At 44.6% G+C, this 13,437-nt stretch overlaps 1 protein-coding gene across 3 annotated transcripts in view; it reads left to right on the forward strand.

The window, feature by feature from the left end:
• Nucleotides 1-12,779, forward strand: part of PSTPIP2 (proline-serine-threonine phosphatase interacting protein 2) — a 45,779-nt gene extending 33,000 nt beyond the window's left edge. The window contains exons 7-15 of one of the 3 annotated variants that reach the window (XR_012084586.2): nucleotides 395-493; nucleotides 3,049-3,094; nucleotides 4,429-4,508; nucleotides 4,998-5,096; nucleotides 5,252-5,348; nucleotides 6,509-6,587; nucleotides 8,175-8,209; nucleotides 9,545-9,661; nucleotides 12,043-12,126. Coding sequence is in view for 2 of the 3 variants with exons in the window: in XM_020806547.3 (XP_020662206.3) it covers nucleotides 395-493; nucleotides 3,049-3,094; nucleotides 4,429-4,508; nucleotides 4,998-5,096; nucleotides 5,252-5,348; nucleotides 6,509-6,587; nucleotides 8,175-8,209; nucleotides 9,545-9,597 (588 nt within the window). In the remaining variant the exon portion in view is untranslated. Of the gene's footprint in view, nucleotides 1-394; nucleotides 494-3,048; nucleotides 3,095-4,428; nucleotides 4,509-4,997; nucleotides 5,097-5,251; nucleotides 5,349-6,318; nucleotides 6,450-6,508; nucleotides 6,588-8,174; nucleotides 8,210-9,544; nucleotides 9,662-12,042 lie in introns of those variants that run through there. The other 2 variants (XM_020806547.3, XM_078384162.1) reach the window with 2 other exon arrangements.
• The last annotated feature ends 658 nt before the right edge of the window (nucleotides 12,780-13,437 follow it).

Raw genomic sequence — 13,437 nt, forward strand, 5'->3', positions numbered from 1 at the left:
CAATCTTTTTCTTCTCCTGAGCCTTTTCCATCTAGAAAAGAGAGACATGAAGCTCAGGTGAGACTCAGTGAAAACTGTGCAAGGGGCCAGCTTCGTAATTAGAGTGTGGTAAAACGTTTTCCTTCTGGAGATTTACCGTATTTTTCCATGTATAAGACTATACTTTTGTCTCAAATCTTTAGACTAAAAATTGAGGGTCGTCTTATACACGGAAGTAAGCTGAGGAGAGAACAAAAACAAGTGGAGGGGAAAGCAGGGATCAAAGCGATCCTGCAGCACTTTGATCCCTTTCCCCCTCCACTTGCTAAGCCCCACTTAGATTTCTTAATTTTGGATTAGAAAAGTGGGGGGGCGTCTTACCAAACTGAACCTGTGTTGTCCTCGCTTTCCTTAGGCGAAGAGGCTCTACGAACAGCGGTGCAGGGACAAGGATGAAGCCGAACAGGCGGTGCACCGGAGCGCCAACTTGGTCATCCCAAAGCAACAGGAAAAGGTAATGAAGGCCCAGGAGAAGAAGGGGCCATGTTGACATCCCGTATTACGGGGGGGAAATAAGAACCAAGAACTAGATGACGTGAGAGGAACCGTGAGAACTGGAAAATCTTTAAGAACGTATAATGATCCCAGCAGGAGGTTTTCACACCTTCCACAGTTGGCTAAGGGACTTGTTTTGTTTTGTTTTTGGTCCTTCCGATGTAGACCCGGGGCTGCACTTCCAAGCGGGATCACTCAGTTATGATTGTCTGTGACATGAACCGTTTGAACGGTTTCTTTTTTTCTCCTTTTTAAAATGTTGACATCTTTGTCTGTATAGTCATGTGGTATATATGATGCAGGGAACGTGGTGGCGCTGCAGCTTAAACCGCAGAAGCCTCTGTGCTGCAAGGTCAGAAGACCTGCAGTTGTAAGATCGAATCCAGGTGACGGAATGAGCTCCCGTCGCTTGTCCCAGCTCCTGCCAACCTAGCAGTTCGAAAGCATGCAAAATGCAAAATGCAAGTAGATAAATAGGTACCACCTCAGTGGGAAGGTAATGGTGTTCCGTGTCTAGTCGCGCTGGCCACGTGACCATGGAAATTGTCTTCAGACAAAACGCTGGCTCTATGGCTTGGAAACGGGGATGAGCACCGCGCCCTAGAGTCGGACACTGCTGGACTCAATGTCAAGGGGAACCTTTACCTTTAGCTAGCTATGCTGCAAGACCAGTTTGCATGGCTTTGAGCCGTTTCCTACTGTTTGGAGAGGTTCTGTAGGCCACACCTGCCATTGGAAAAAAAAGGATATAAGGGCATATAACGGGTACGCAGCATGGCTATGGCACCCAAAAACCCAACCGATTCACAGATTCAATAAATTGACTCCAATGTTCATATGCGCTAAAATGATAAGGACTGAAGCTATACAGGGATCAGATACTTTTAAAAAGGTTATGCTGGCTAGGTGGGGGTGGGGAAAACTATGGGCTGGCCAAATGAATGGATGTTACCTGTGTGTCACATGAACGGAAATGTGTAAAACAATTTAAATCATGGTAGAATCGACGTAACTGGGGAGTATTTTTGGCTCACGTGACGGTACCCTGACTCACATCTCTCGGACATGGATAGCTTTCAGTTTCTAAAAAGAGGAAATATACAGTGGCTGAAATCCAGTAATAAGTCATAATTAGACAAGTCAGTGGGTCTATGGTGAGTGAGTCCTCTCCTCTATGTTGTTGTTTAGTCATTGTGTCTGACTCTTCGTGACCCCATGGACCACAGCACGCCAGGCCCTCCTGTCTTCCACTGCCTCCCGGAGTTCGGTCAAAATCATGTTGGTCGCTTCGATGACCCTGTCCAGCCATCTTGTCCTCTGTCGTCCGCTTCTCCTCTTGCCTTCACACTTTCTTAACTTCAGGGTGTTTTCCAAGGATATCTCCTCCATAAGCTCTGTCAGTTTGGGGGCGCTACTCTACTTGTGGCTTTTGACTGGATTTGAGCCCGTGGGGGGGTTAGACACTGTGGCTATTGTTCCTTTCCCCACCATACATATAGTACAAATATATTTTTCAATGATATTTCTATAGGGCTTTCTACTGTATGTATCATATGTAAACTGATTCAAGAGTAATTTCTTTGCCCACAGAAGAGTGGGAACTGTAGTTTCTTTGCATGGGGAATATTGTTTAGGGGAGGTCTTGGCACTCATAAGAGTTGCGTCTTATACTATCACTTTTGGGATTGACCTGTGGCCATGCTGGCTGGGAGATTCTGGATTTTGTAAACCCCCCCCCCCAAAAAAACCCCACAACCCTTAATATTTCCCAACTTTGATTTGTCTTACTCAGCAGCATCTCCAGGTCAAATTTGGCTCTGACTCTACTCAAACCCATCGGTCTTCTGTTCCAACATGCTGCCCAGTGTTCTCCTCTCTTCCCCAGCATTCTTCCTTTGATTTTCCAGGTTGTTGTTGGTCTATTATTACTCATCCTGTAGAATAGCTGCTTGGCTTGCAATGGCTTCACATTCCATTTCAGGCACCACCATTTAAAATATGTGGGCAACCTTCAAAGGTTTGATGGCTGCACATGCCCATCTGTAGGTGTTGGAGGGCCAAATGTGGTCCATGTGCCCTCTTTATCCACCCTCCAAAATATTTTTCTTTAAAAAAAATTTTTTGGAAACCGAAACTGGTCTCTTATGCCCTCTAGTGGCCATTTAAATAAGCATTTTATAGATTTTTTTAAAGGAGGCTATTGAAGGAAAATGTTGCTAGGGAGCACTGAAAAAAGCGTGGAATTTTTTTTTAACTTAACCATCCACTTCTGCGCTTGCTGTATATGTGTGTGTTTTGTTGTCCGATATAAATGATAGTGACCTTGATGGGGATGAGAAAGAGCTTTTTGTCTCACTTTCAGCTTGAGGAAGGGGATCTTGAAGGAGTTCAGACATTCTTTGGTGGCCTTCTTCTGTCAAGACAGCCTCATTGGGAGACAATGTACAATTCTGGCACACAGTCATTCCATCCTTATCTAAAAAAAAGGTTTTATCCATTTTGTGTCTCTTCTAGCTGTTTGTAAAGTTGGCCCAGACAAAGACGGCGCTGGAGGATTCAGGTGAGTTGTGTTGCTGCCGAGGAGGATCAACTTCCTAATTTTGGGACTGGCTTCTTGGGTCTTTGTAATTGACAGATGTCAGCCTCTCGTGATGTGCCTCTCATGATGGGAAGGTTCTCCTTGGCTAATTGCCATGTCTTGTGGTGACGTTGACCAACTGGGGAGTCAGGTGGGACTCATCGACTTGGCAAATGGCAGTCCCACATTGGGGCATATTCTTTTTCTGGTGTTGTCAGAGAAGGCTGATAGGGAGGCACCTCAAAATATTTAACTTTGGGGGAAGTAAAATGCCTCAGGAAGTTCTCTTGTGCCTTCTGGGGGATATAGAAGGCAGTTTTGCCATGTTTTGAGGGGGCCCGGGCATTTTTTAAAAGACTGACTGACTGACTGATTGATTGATTGATTCATTACTTTGACTTATGTACTGCCATGTTAGTGCCGGAGCAGTTAAAACAGACTACACAGGATTGAATACAGCATAAATAGCAAAAGCATAGTCCTAAAACTTAAACAGTGGCACAACCAGTATTCTCAGTGAGGCAAGATTGTTGGTGAGGTCAGCTGAGGTCACCGTGAAAGACCTCCCTAAATAGGAGTGTTTTTAACTGCCTCCTAAATGAGCACAAGATGTTACTGAATATTATTACGGAGTATTATTGTCATTATTTTGACTGCTGAAGGGCACAAGGGGGCTTTTGGGGCTAAAAACAGTCCATTTTTGTAAGAATTGAGGGAGTGAGATTGCAAAGGCAGCCCACCGTGATCCAGAGATGGGTATGTGTACCCTTCCAGACCTCTGGAAATTGCCCACACCTGATCCAGATGGAGCTCCTCACTGGCAGGCAACCAACCAACCAATCAACCAACCAACAAATCAAGGACTATTTGGTGATATTCTACATCTGTTGCTGCAAAGGGATGTCCAAAGGCTGAGTCCATCATGTCTAGATCTGTTCTAGATCCAGATGGAGATCTGTTCTAGATCTGATCCAGATGGTGCCCCTCACTATCTATCTATCTATCTATCTATCTATCTATCTATCTATCTATCTATCTATCTATCTATCTATCTATCTATCTATCTATCTATCTATCTATCTATCTATCTATCTATCTATCTATCTATCTATCTATCTATCTATCTATCTATCTATCTATCTATCTATCTATCTATCAATCAATCAAGGACTATTTGGTGATGTTCTACATCTGTTGCTGAGAAGGGATGTCCAAAGGCTGAGCCCATCCTGTCTATATCTGTTCTTCTGGGTTCTGGTGAGAATTTTGGGAATTCCAGTGGGATTGAACTGTGCTTGGAATTTTATCGGATACAGACAGGGTGTATCAGATGAACATTGGCGCTCTGGAGAAGATCAGGGAGGAATGGCAGATGGAGCATGTCAAGGCTTGTGAGGTAAAAACCAAACATGAATATTTTCCCCTTTTTTCAGGTGATGGAAAGCTAGGTTAGCAGGTGCTGCTAAGCATGAATCTTTTGCCCTGACATAGGCTTCCCTAAACACCACGTTCTGCCTTTAAATTCTGAAAAATTCATTAAAAATAAGTTAATGTATTTAATGGAGACATTTTTTCTGCAATGGGATGAAGAGGGTGGTTGGCCACCAAACAGATTTAAGAAACTGATTTGTGCAAAAAATGGATAACTTGATTTTTCCCCAGACCCCTAGAGTAGAGAATGCTCATCTTCCTCTATCATCCAACCAGAAGGTAGCACAGTTTAAAAATAAATAAATCTGGAGGTCTTTTTTTACCCATTCCTGTGTGCACAGAAGATATACCTATTGAGAGCGAGTGGTGTGAGAGCATTTGAAAAGGTTCCCCAAAGTTGTATCTTGTCCTCTGATCTTCATGGGCGCTTTGGCTTGTGTTCTCCCCCCCTCAGTTCTTTGAGAGCCAGGAATGTGAACGGATCAATTACTTCCGAAATGCTTTGTGGCTTCATGTCAACCAGCTCTCTGAGGAGTGTGTCAAGAATGATGACGTAAGTAAGAGGGTGGAATTTTCGTACTACATAATTGGTGAATGGATGGCATCCTCGACTTGGGAGTTGGGGAAAGGTAATTTTTTGGACTACAACTCCCAGAATTCCCCGTATTTTCAAAGACACGGTGTTTTTGTCTCCCTCCCTCCCTCCAGAGCTATGAGGAGATCCGCAAGAGCCTTGAGCATTGCAGTATTGAGAAGGACATTGAGTGTTTCGTCAGTCTCCGCAAAACAGGCTCTCTCCCGCCAAGTAAGTGGATTTATGACAAGAATCGGCAGCCCATGTGACACAAGGAGGCAGCTGGTCTGTTGTTTTTCAAATATGTGTCTGCTCTTTCTCTGTGAGTAAAGTGAGCCAGTGGGTGGGGGAATGTGACTGAACAGATACCTAGAGAGAGACCTTGTCACAAAATAGCCAAGAACAATTATTTTGTCTTTGAATGAGAAGTGCTTAGTAGCTGTCAAGATGGTCTATGGGATCCCCTCTTGTACTCACTTCCATTCACAGAGTGACACCAGGCAAGAGAAAATCCCAGAAGCTCACTTCTTTTCCTCAGAAAAAAGGGATTTCCCCTTGTGTGATATCACTTGGTGAATGGGAGTGAGCACAAGAGGGGATCTTGTAGATCATCTTGACTGCTGCCATTGGTGTTGTCAACATTCAGGTTGCTCTTTGGTGTGTAAAGCTTGGCATCCTTTGTCCTGTTGGCAGGCGTAGACATAGGCATCCTTCAGTCTCGAGAGATTATGGTAACGTGCTCTGAATAGAGGACTTGGAACAGCGTCTAGTGGGGCTGAGAAGGCCAATTTGAGAATAACAATCCTTTCCACACTGAAGACAAATACAATCTGTCCCCTGTTCAGCTCCCTGGTTTTGCTGGTTTCAGGACTGCCTCTTTGCCTCTGCCTGCTGGACAAGGATCTCTTCAAATTGGGAGAGGCCAGGCTGCACCACCTGCCTCCAGGCTGAACGCAACACAGGCACAATATAATACAGCACTATTGGGCCATTTCCTGGCCTTTTGAATCATGGATTCAAAAGCACAGTATCCCACATTTATAAACTGATTTTTTTAAAAAGAATTGTGCAATGCGTGTCTTGTCACCATAAGTGGGAATCAGCTTGAAGGCACACAATTATTATTATTCTGCATGTTTAGCTACACATCAATGTCTCTCTCACACACTGTTCCTGACGGCATGAATCATGTCGCCTCCAGTTTTGGCCTGAACGTCTCCAGAGGACACATGGAGTGTTTTGTGCCGTTATTCTGTTTCCTTTTCTGCCTACACGTTGGCCAAGTTACAAGCAGTCTGTGATGATGGATGGACTTGTGTTCATTGTTTTGGGCCATTGACCGACACGGTAAGTTGCAAACCACCTCATTTCTTTCTTTCCTTTTTGTGTAGCCCCAGTGGTGTACGAAAATTATTATAATGCCCAGAAGAATGCAGCGGTGGGACGAAATCAGGCCCCAGCCCCTGGAAGGTAAGACTAGGGGCACTGCTTAAATTTAACCAGTAGATGAATAGTATTTATACTGTGCTTTTCGTGGAGGGAGTGTTTACAAACCTCCCTCCCCCCCACACAGAAGATACAGAATATGAAATGTGTGCCAGGGTCTCTGCAGAGGTCTTGCGAACAATGAACCAAGCAGCTTAGGAGGTTTGGAATCCCACCTCGAAGGGGTCGGTGTTAATATTTTCTAACTCCTGCATTTGGTGGGGATACAAGAGAGGGCCTTCTCTGTGGCTGCTCCCAGACTTTTGGAACTCCCTCCCACTGGAAGCCAGGCTGGCCTCATCTTTGCTGCCCTTCCACAAGAAGACAAAGACCTTTCTCTCCCCAGGCAAGCTGTCCTTGAGCGACAGCTTCTCTGAGTGGGGTTCTCAAATGGAAGGTGGTGCCTTACTGCTCTGAATATGTTTTTTTTTAGTGTTCCTTTTGCTTACTGCTTTTTTTTTAGTGTGGGATTTGTTGGATCCTTTCTAGTTATTTGTATACTCCCTGCTTTTAGCTTTAAATATTGCCTTTTAAGGATGTAAACTGCCTTAGGTCCTCTTGAAGGAGAAAGGCAAGGTAAAAATATTTTGAATTAATAAAAAATAAATAATGCTCGGGTTACAATACGGAGCAGAGAGTGGGAAAGAAGAAGAGATGGGGTCATGCCATCACTATTCTCAAGGTTGGGAGGTGATAAACTAAAACCAGAAAGATGTGTTAGCGGATTGGGGCCTGGGTACAGAATGGAGAGGCTTCTTTTTCTGGACTGCACCTTCCCGTCTTGGCAGCCAAGACCTCTCTCGGGTTCTCTGCACCCAGGGCTTCGCTTCCGGCCTTTTTCTGTCCCTTTCCTTTTCCCACAGAAAGAAGAATGGTATTTTTTATTGGCCGAGGGTAGGAAGCGTAACCATTTCCTTCTCGCTTTCTCTTCCAGTCCTCTTTACGGGATTGTTGTAAGAATGTGTAACACAGTGGTGCCTCGCTAGACAGTTACCCCACATGACTTTGCTAGACATTGACTTTTTGCGATCGCTGTAGCGATTCGCAAAACAGTGATTCATATGGGGGAATTTCGCTGGACAATGTTTGGTCCCTGCTTCGCAAACTGATTTTTGCTAGACGACGATTTTGACAGCTCCCTCCATGCTCGCAAACATGTGTTTTTGGGGCCTAAGCTTCGCAAGACAGCAATTTAAACAGCTGATCGGTGATTTGCAAAGTGGCTTTCCAATGGCCGATCTTCGCTAGACAATGACGATTCTTCCCCATTGGAACGCATTAAACAGGTTTCAATGCATTCCAATGGGGAAATGCTTTTCGCTATACAATGATTTCGCTAAACAGTGATTTCAGTGGAACGGATTATCATTGTCTAGTGAGGCACCACTGTACATTGTTCCGCCCCCCCCAGTGGCTATTTTGGGGACAATCTGGGAACTGAAGTCCCACTCAAAGGAATGTTTCTGATCCCTGGAACGAGACCAGAAAAAAAGCATACCGTTCAGTTGCGCGGAATGGCACTTTCTCAATGCTGAACCTCATGAAGGGGTCTTGTCTCTTTCTTCTCTCCAGGAGGCCCCAGATGCCGGTTCCTTCCAGCAAACCAAGTAAGCAAACCGGCTGCCTTTGGGTGAACCAAGTTTTACGGACAAAGTCACGCTTCCTGCTCTTTCCCTGCCCTTTTTTTTTTCTTTTAAACCTCTGGGTCCCAACGAGATGGAAAGCATGAGATAAGAACATCAAGACAAGTTGAGCGGAATCAAAGAAAAGGCCTGTTGAATCCGGTCGTCTCTTCCTGTGGCTAGACAGGAAGGGTTAAGCAGTCCCACCTCTTGGCTGTTTTCTCTCTTTGATTTGGGAGCTGGGGAGCTGCGTTTCATTTTTTTTTAAGCAGAAATGTTCTGGGTCATACCCTGTTTCCCCCAAAATAAGACAGGGCCTTATATTAATGTTTGCTCCAAAAATGCATTAGGGCTTATTTCCAGGGGATGTTTTATTTTTTTTTATGTACAACCATCTACACTTATTCAAATACAGTCATGTCATGTGGTTGCTGCACAAGGGTGGAGGGCGAGGTGTCACTTAACTAGGGCTTACTTTGGGGGTAGGGCTTATATGACGAGCATCCTGAAAAATCATACTAGGGCTTATTTTCAGGTTAGGTCTTATTTTAGGGGAAACAGGGTATCTAGTTCGTAAAATAAAGCATGGCATGAAATAAAGCAGGAATGTGACAAACAGCCATTTGGGGAATGCATCACATGCAGGTACATTAGTCTGAGGGCCGACCTTGGTTTGGGCTGTCTGTTGCAATTATCCTCATCCTCATCATCATAACATGCCTCAGGTTTATTAGGACTTTTGATGAGCCTTACCAGGTTTTGCTAGGTATAAATTACTCAGAGGTCGTTTACCATTCTCTTGTCCTCGGGAGACGCCCTGGGACTGTGCGCAGCTTGGCCAAGGCTACACAGGCTGGCTCTTTTCCTGGGAGCCCAGCGGGGGAATCAAGATTTCAACCACTTCGCTATACAGTCATCATCAGGGGATATTGAACTCCTTAAAACACAGTGTACAGTGACACATCATAGTGGATCTAACTCTGTATTGTGACACAGAATTGTAGACTCATAGGTCCGTAGAGGTGGAAGGGTCATTGAATAGAACCCTTTGCTGATGCAGAAATCTGCAACTAGAACATCATGAGAAAATTGGACCGCTATCGGTCAGACCTGCTTTGATCGGGATTCCTGCATTGAACGGGGGGAGGGGGGTTAGACACGATGGCCTTAGAGGCCCCTCCTGGCTCCATTAATCTAGGATTCTATTCCGTATTTACTTGGGACACTTATTCATGACAACAGGTGTGTTTCTTCCTTTGCAGTGTATATACCTTTTTTGTTTTCTTACAGTACTAATTTATTGGGATTTCTCTTTTACAGTGGATCCTGAATACTCAACTGTGGATGGTTATAGTTTAATACATCATCCTTAGCTAGAAAGTGTAAGTTGGTTCATTGTGAAAGGGGACTTGCTAGGGAATACGAAGGGATGCCGGGGTGAGTAGAAGGATTTGCATTGCGTTGGAACTAGTTTATATTCTGTCCTTTATATGTGTTATGGCATTATGGCTCTTTTCCTCCATTGGAGGCACTGAAAGTGGATGACTCTTAATTACAGGAGAACGGTGAATCTGCTTCAGATTTTAGCCTGAACTTTATGGGAGCTCTCCAAGGTGCTGAAGCCTGTCAGGGTTCAGATTCAGCAGGCTGCATAGCTCCAGCTAAAACCTGGGACAGACTTGAAACCCCAGTGACATTGGAGTCACCGGGATCCGCTTTTTGGAAGAGAGACTTGTACAGTATCTCTCACACTGCCTAACTTATATCCTTTAAATTAGCCTACTGCCTCTAGGTGTGGCGGAGACCTTGTCTTGCCCTCAAGTATTGAAATAAAATTCAACAACCCTCAGTCCTATGTCCTGCAATGTGGGCAGCTTCTGTACAAGGAGCGTGAGAGTCCCGTCTTATCCTCCGCTTCCGGCAGGAGAACATCGGAGGCAGACTGCCAGCCTCCTTGTCTTCCGTAAACTAGCACCGGGCCACCAGGATCTGTTCTTACAGGGCTTGCCTATCTATGGGAATGTAGGAAAACCACCCGAGCCCTAGATCATGCATCCATCCATCCATCCCAAGTTGTTTTATGGACTCTGACTGGCAGCAGCAATGCCACGACTTGGGCAGAGTGCGTTGGTACTGGAGCTCCTTTGACGAGAGATGGCAAGGATCTAATGGGTGTCAACACTCCCACGGAGCCTGGAAAGGCAATTGTTTTGCATGACACAGTCTCCCGTCCAGTAATAAAAGGCCTTCTATGAACTACTCACCCTCCTGCGTGACCCCAAGGACATTTAACTTGGATCTTGTGTTGTCGTTCTGTTTATAGGAAAAGGGGGGCTCGGGGAGTTGTCCAGAAAATAAAAGAGAGGAACTTTTCCTTCGTTTGGATTTTATCACAGAGGCAGGTTCTTCGTCCCCAGCATTAGTGCTGCTGCCTCCTCCAACCCTAACTTCTGGTAGTTATAGATATTTTGAAAGTTGCCCATGTTTGCCCTCATTTCAAATTGCACCAATTTTTGACCTCATTGTTCTTATGAGCCTACACAGTCATTTAGATCTCTGGTTCTTAACCTTGGGTTACTCAGGAGTTTTGGACTGCAAGCCTTCACCACCAGCTGTCCGGACGGGGGTTTCTGGGAGATGCAGTTCAAAAGCATCCGAGTAGCAAAGGTTAAGAACCACTGATTTAGATAAAAAACAAGGGAGGCCTTTCTCTTAGTCCCGTCGCCTTCACAGGGGCATCTGATGGGGATCCGGGAGAGGGCCTTCTCTGTGGCTGCCCCCAGCCTCTGGAACTCCCTACCACTGGAGGCCAGCCTGGCCCCATTTTGGCTGTCCCTTGACAAACAAGCAAAGACCTTTCTCTTCAGGCAGGCTTTTCCTTCATGAGTGGCGGTCTGAGAGGGCTTTTTTAAATGGATGATTGCACTCTTTCCTTTTAAATATGTTTTAGTATTGTTTTTATTTTAATCCAGTCCTTGTCTAATTCTTTTTAAATACAGTGGTGCCTCGCAAGATGAAAGTAATTCGCTCCACGAGTAGCGCTGTCTTGTGAAATTTTCATCTTGTGGAAAGCAGTTTCCCATAGGAATGCATTGCAATGCATTCCTATGGGAACCTCACAAGACAAAAAGAATTCATTTGTCTTGCAAGGCATCGGTCGCGAAAAATGTTCGTCTTGCGAAGCACGGCCATAGAAGAAGCCATCTTGTAAAGCACCACAGTGATCGCAAAAAAACATTTGTCTTGCGGGTTTTTCGTCCTGTGAGGCATTCATCTTGCGAGGCACCACTGTATTTGCATATTTGCTGTTTTTAGCTTTTAAATGCTTTTTAATGATGCAAGCCACTTTCCTTTTCTTTTAAGGAAAAAGGCAGGGTAATTTTTTTTTTTTTTAAAAAAAGACATTAAGAAATTGAGCTCTGGATTCTCTGTCACCCCCTCAGCTGTCCCTCCACCATTTGGTGGGTGGCTGTGACCAAACCTGCGCCTTCAGTTACACCCCAAAGTTAACTGGAAGTCCATTTGGTCGGCATAAGACTGGGGGAGTGACTCTCCTCTTGATGCTTCATGAAGAAATGAGGAGCAACCTTCTGACGTGGACCTTGGCAAGGGGCACAGCTCCTATACTTTTGCTAAAAAAGATAAGCTACAGCCCAGAAAATAACTTCTCCAAGCCTAATTTTTTTTGCACAGATTTAGGACATTCATTTCCTTTGATGCTGTGAAGGAATAACAGGATAGAAATCCCAAAACGGGAATGTAGGTGTTCTTGGCTAGAATCTGACGGTTTTGCTCACGTTGCTGTTTTTTTCTCCCAGGTTTTGAAGCCCTTTTGCTCATCAGCACCTTCCTGAGGAAAACAAATAAGAAAAACAAAGCTGTGCTTTTCGATTCAGTTTCTCTGCGGTCGACTCATGCTCCTTTCCGAACCACCAGACGATCAAAAAAGAACATTTTTGCGTAATAGAGGATGTGTACAGATCGGAGCAATAGGCGCCCAATAACTTTGAAGCAAGAACCCCAAAGACTGTTTTTTAAATATTTTTATTTTATTTTTCATTTCAAAGAGCAGGGGAAAAAATTCTTAAGCCTAGCAGGTGGTGAAGTGTCCCTTCCAGAGTTTTTGATTGGGAGGTGCGAATCTGAAGCTTGACTGGATGTCCCGGAGCAGGGTTGTTGTGAAGCGAACTCATTATATTGTTGTGAACTTTTTCAGTGAAATTACGGACAACAGTTTGAAGGGAAACCAAGCTGGAAGGACTGGCAAAAACAGGGAATATACGTTGAAACTGTTGAGTTTTTCAGTGTTCGTCCAGGGCCTGGGAAGTCCGGAATGGGAGCTATCCTGTGAATTCTTTCTGATGAGTGGTTGTAAGCTGTTTTGAGATGGTTTGGAAAGCGAGACACAAAGCAGCTTGATGGGGATGGGGGTTCTCTCATTGACCAATTTCTCCCTCTTTTAACGACTTGATTTGTTTGTATGATTCCGTCAAGGACCAACCGACGTCCTTTCTTCTGCCGACGTTCTAATAAAATATGAATTGGAAAAACTCTGTCCAAGGCTGCAGAACCTTTGTAATTGGAAATTCCTAGCGTGTCAATATTGCAGTTCAGGAGATAATATTACAAACGCTGTTTCGAGAGCCCTTAAGGGGTCAGGAATATGAATGGCAAAGAAAGCCACACATTTGGCAAGAAATGATAGAAAATGTCAGATCGTCCCGGCTTCAGTTTATTTGGCTTGTCATTTTGCAAATTCGGTTTGCTTGCTTTTGTGTAATGATCGCCTCCCCCAGGAGGTAAACATGGGGTTTATTTGCGAGTTGGATTCTTCTCTGAAGAAACTGTTTTCCTAAACACTGTAACAGCAGGAAATGCACATTGCCATACACGTAATTTGACCTTTTATGGCCATACTTGAACGCGGGCACGGCACTTGGATATGAAATGCCCAAGTGTTGAAGCAGCAGTGGCTGAAATATGTATATAAAAAGAGGCATCTTATGGCATCCTTTCCACTAAGGATGGGCAGACGTCACGCTGGTGGAATGACATTGGTCTTGCTTGCTTTCATCAGAATCCTGAAATTCACGAGGCAGATCCTGGAGCAAAAGACAAATCGAGTGAAATGACTCTTCGGAGTCCGGATTTTGTTTTGAATATCAGAATGAATAGATTCCATTTGCCCTAAGAGTGGTCCACAAAAGTCCACT

This window comes from Pogona vitticeps, chromosome 2, assembly GCF_051106095.1.
Source record: "Pogona vitticeps strain Pit_001003342236 chromosome 2, PviZW2.1, whole genome shotgun sequence".
Lineage (NCBI taxonomy): Eukaryota > Metazoa > Chordata > Lepidosauria > Squamata > Agamidae > Pogona > Pogona vitticeps.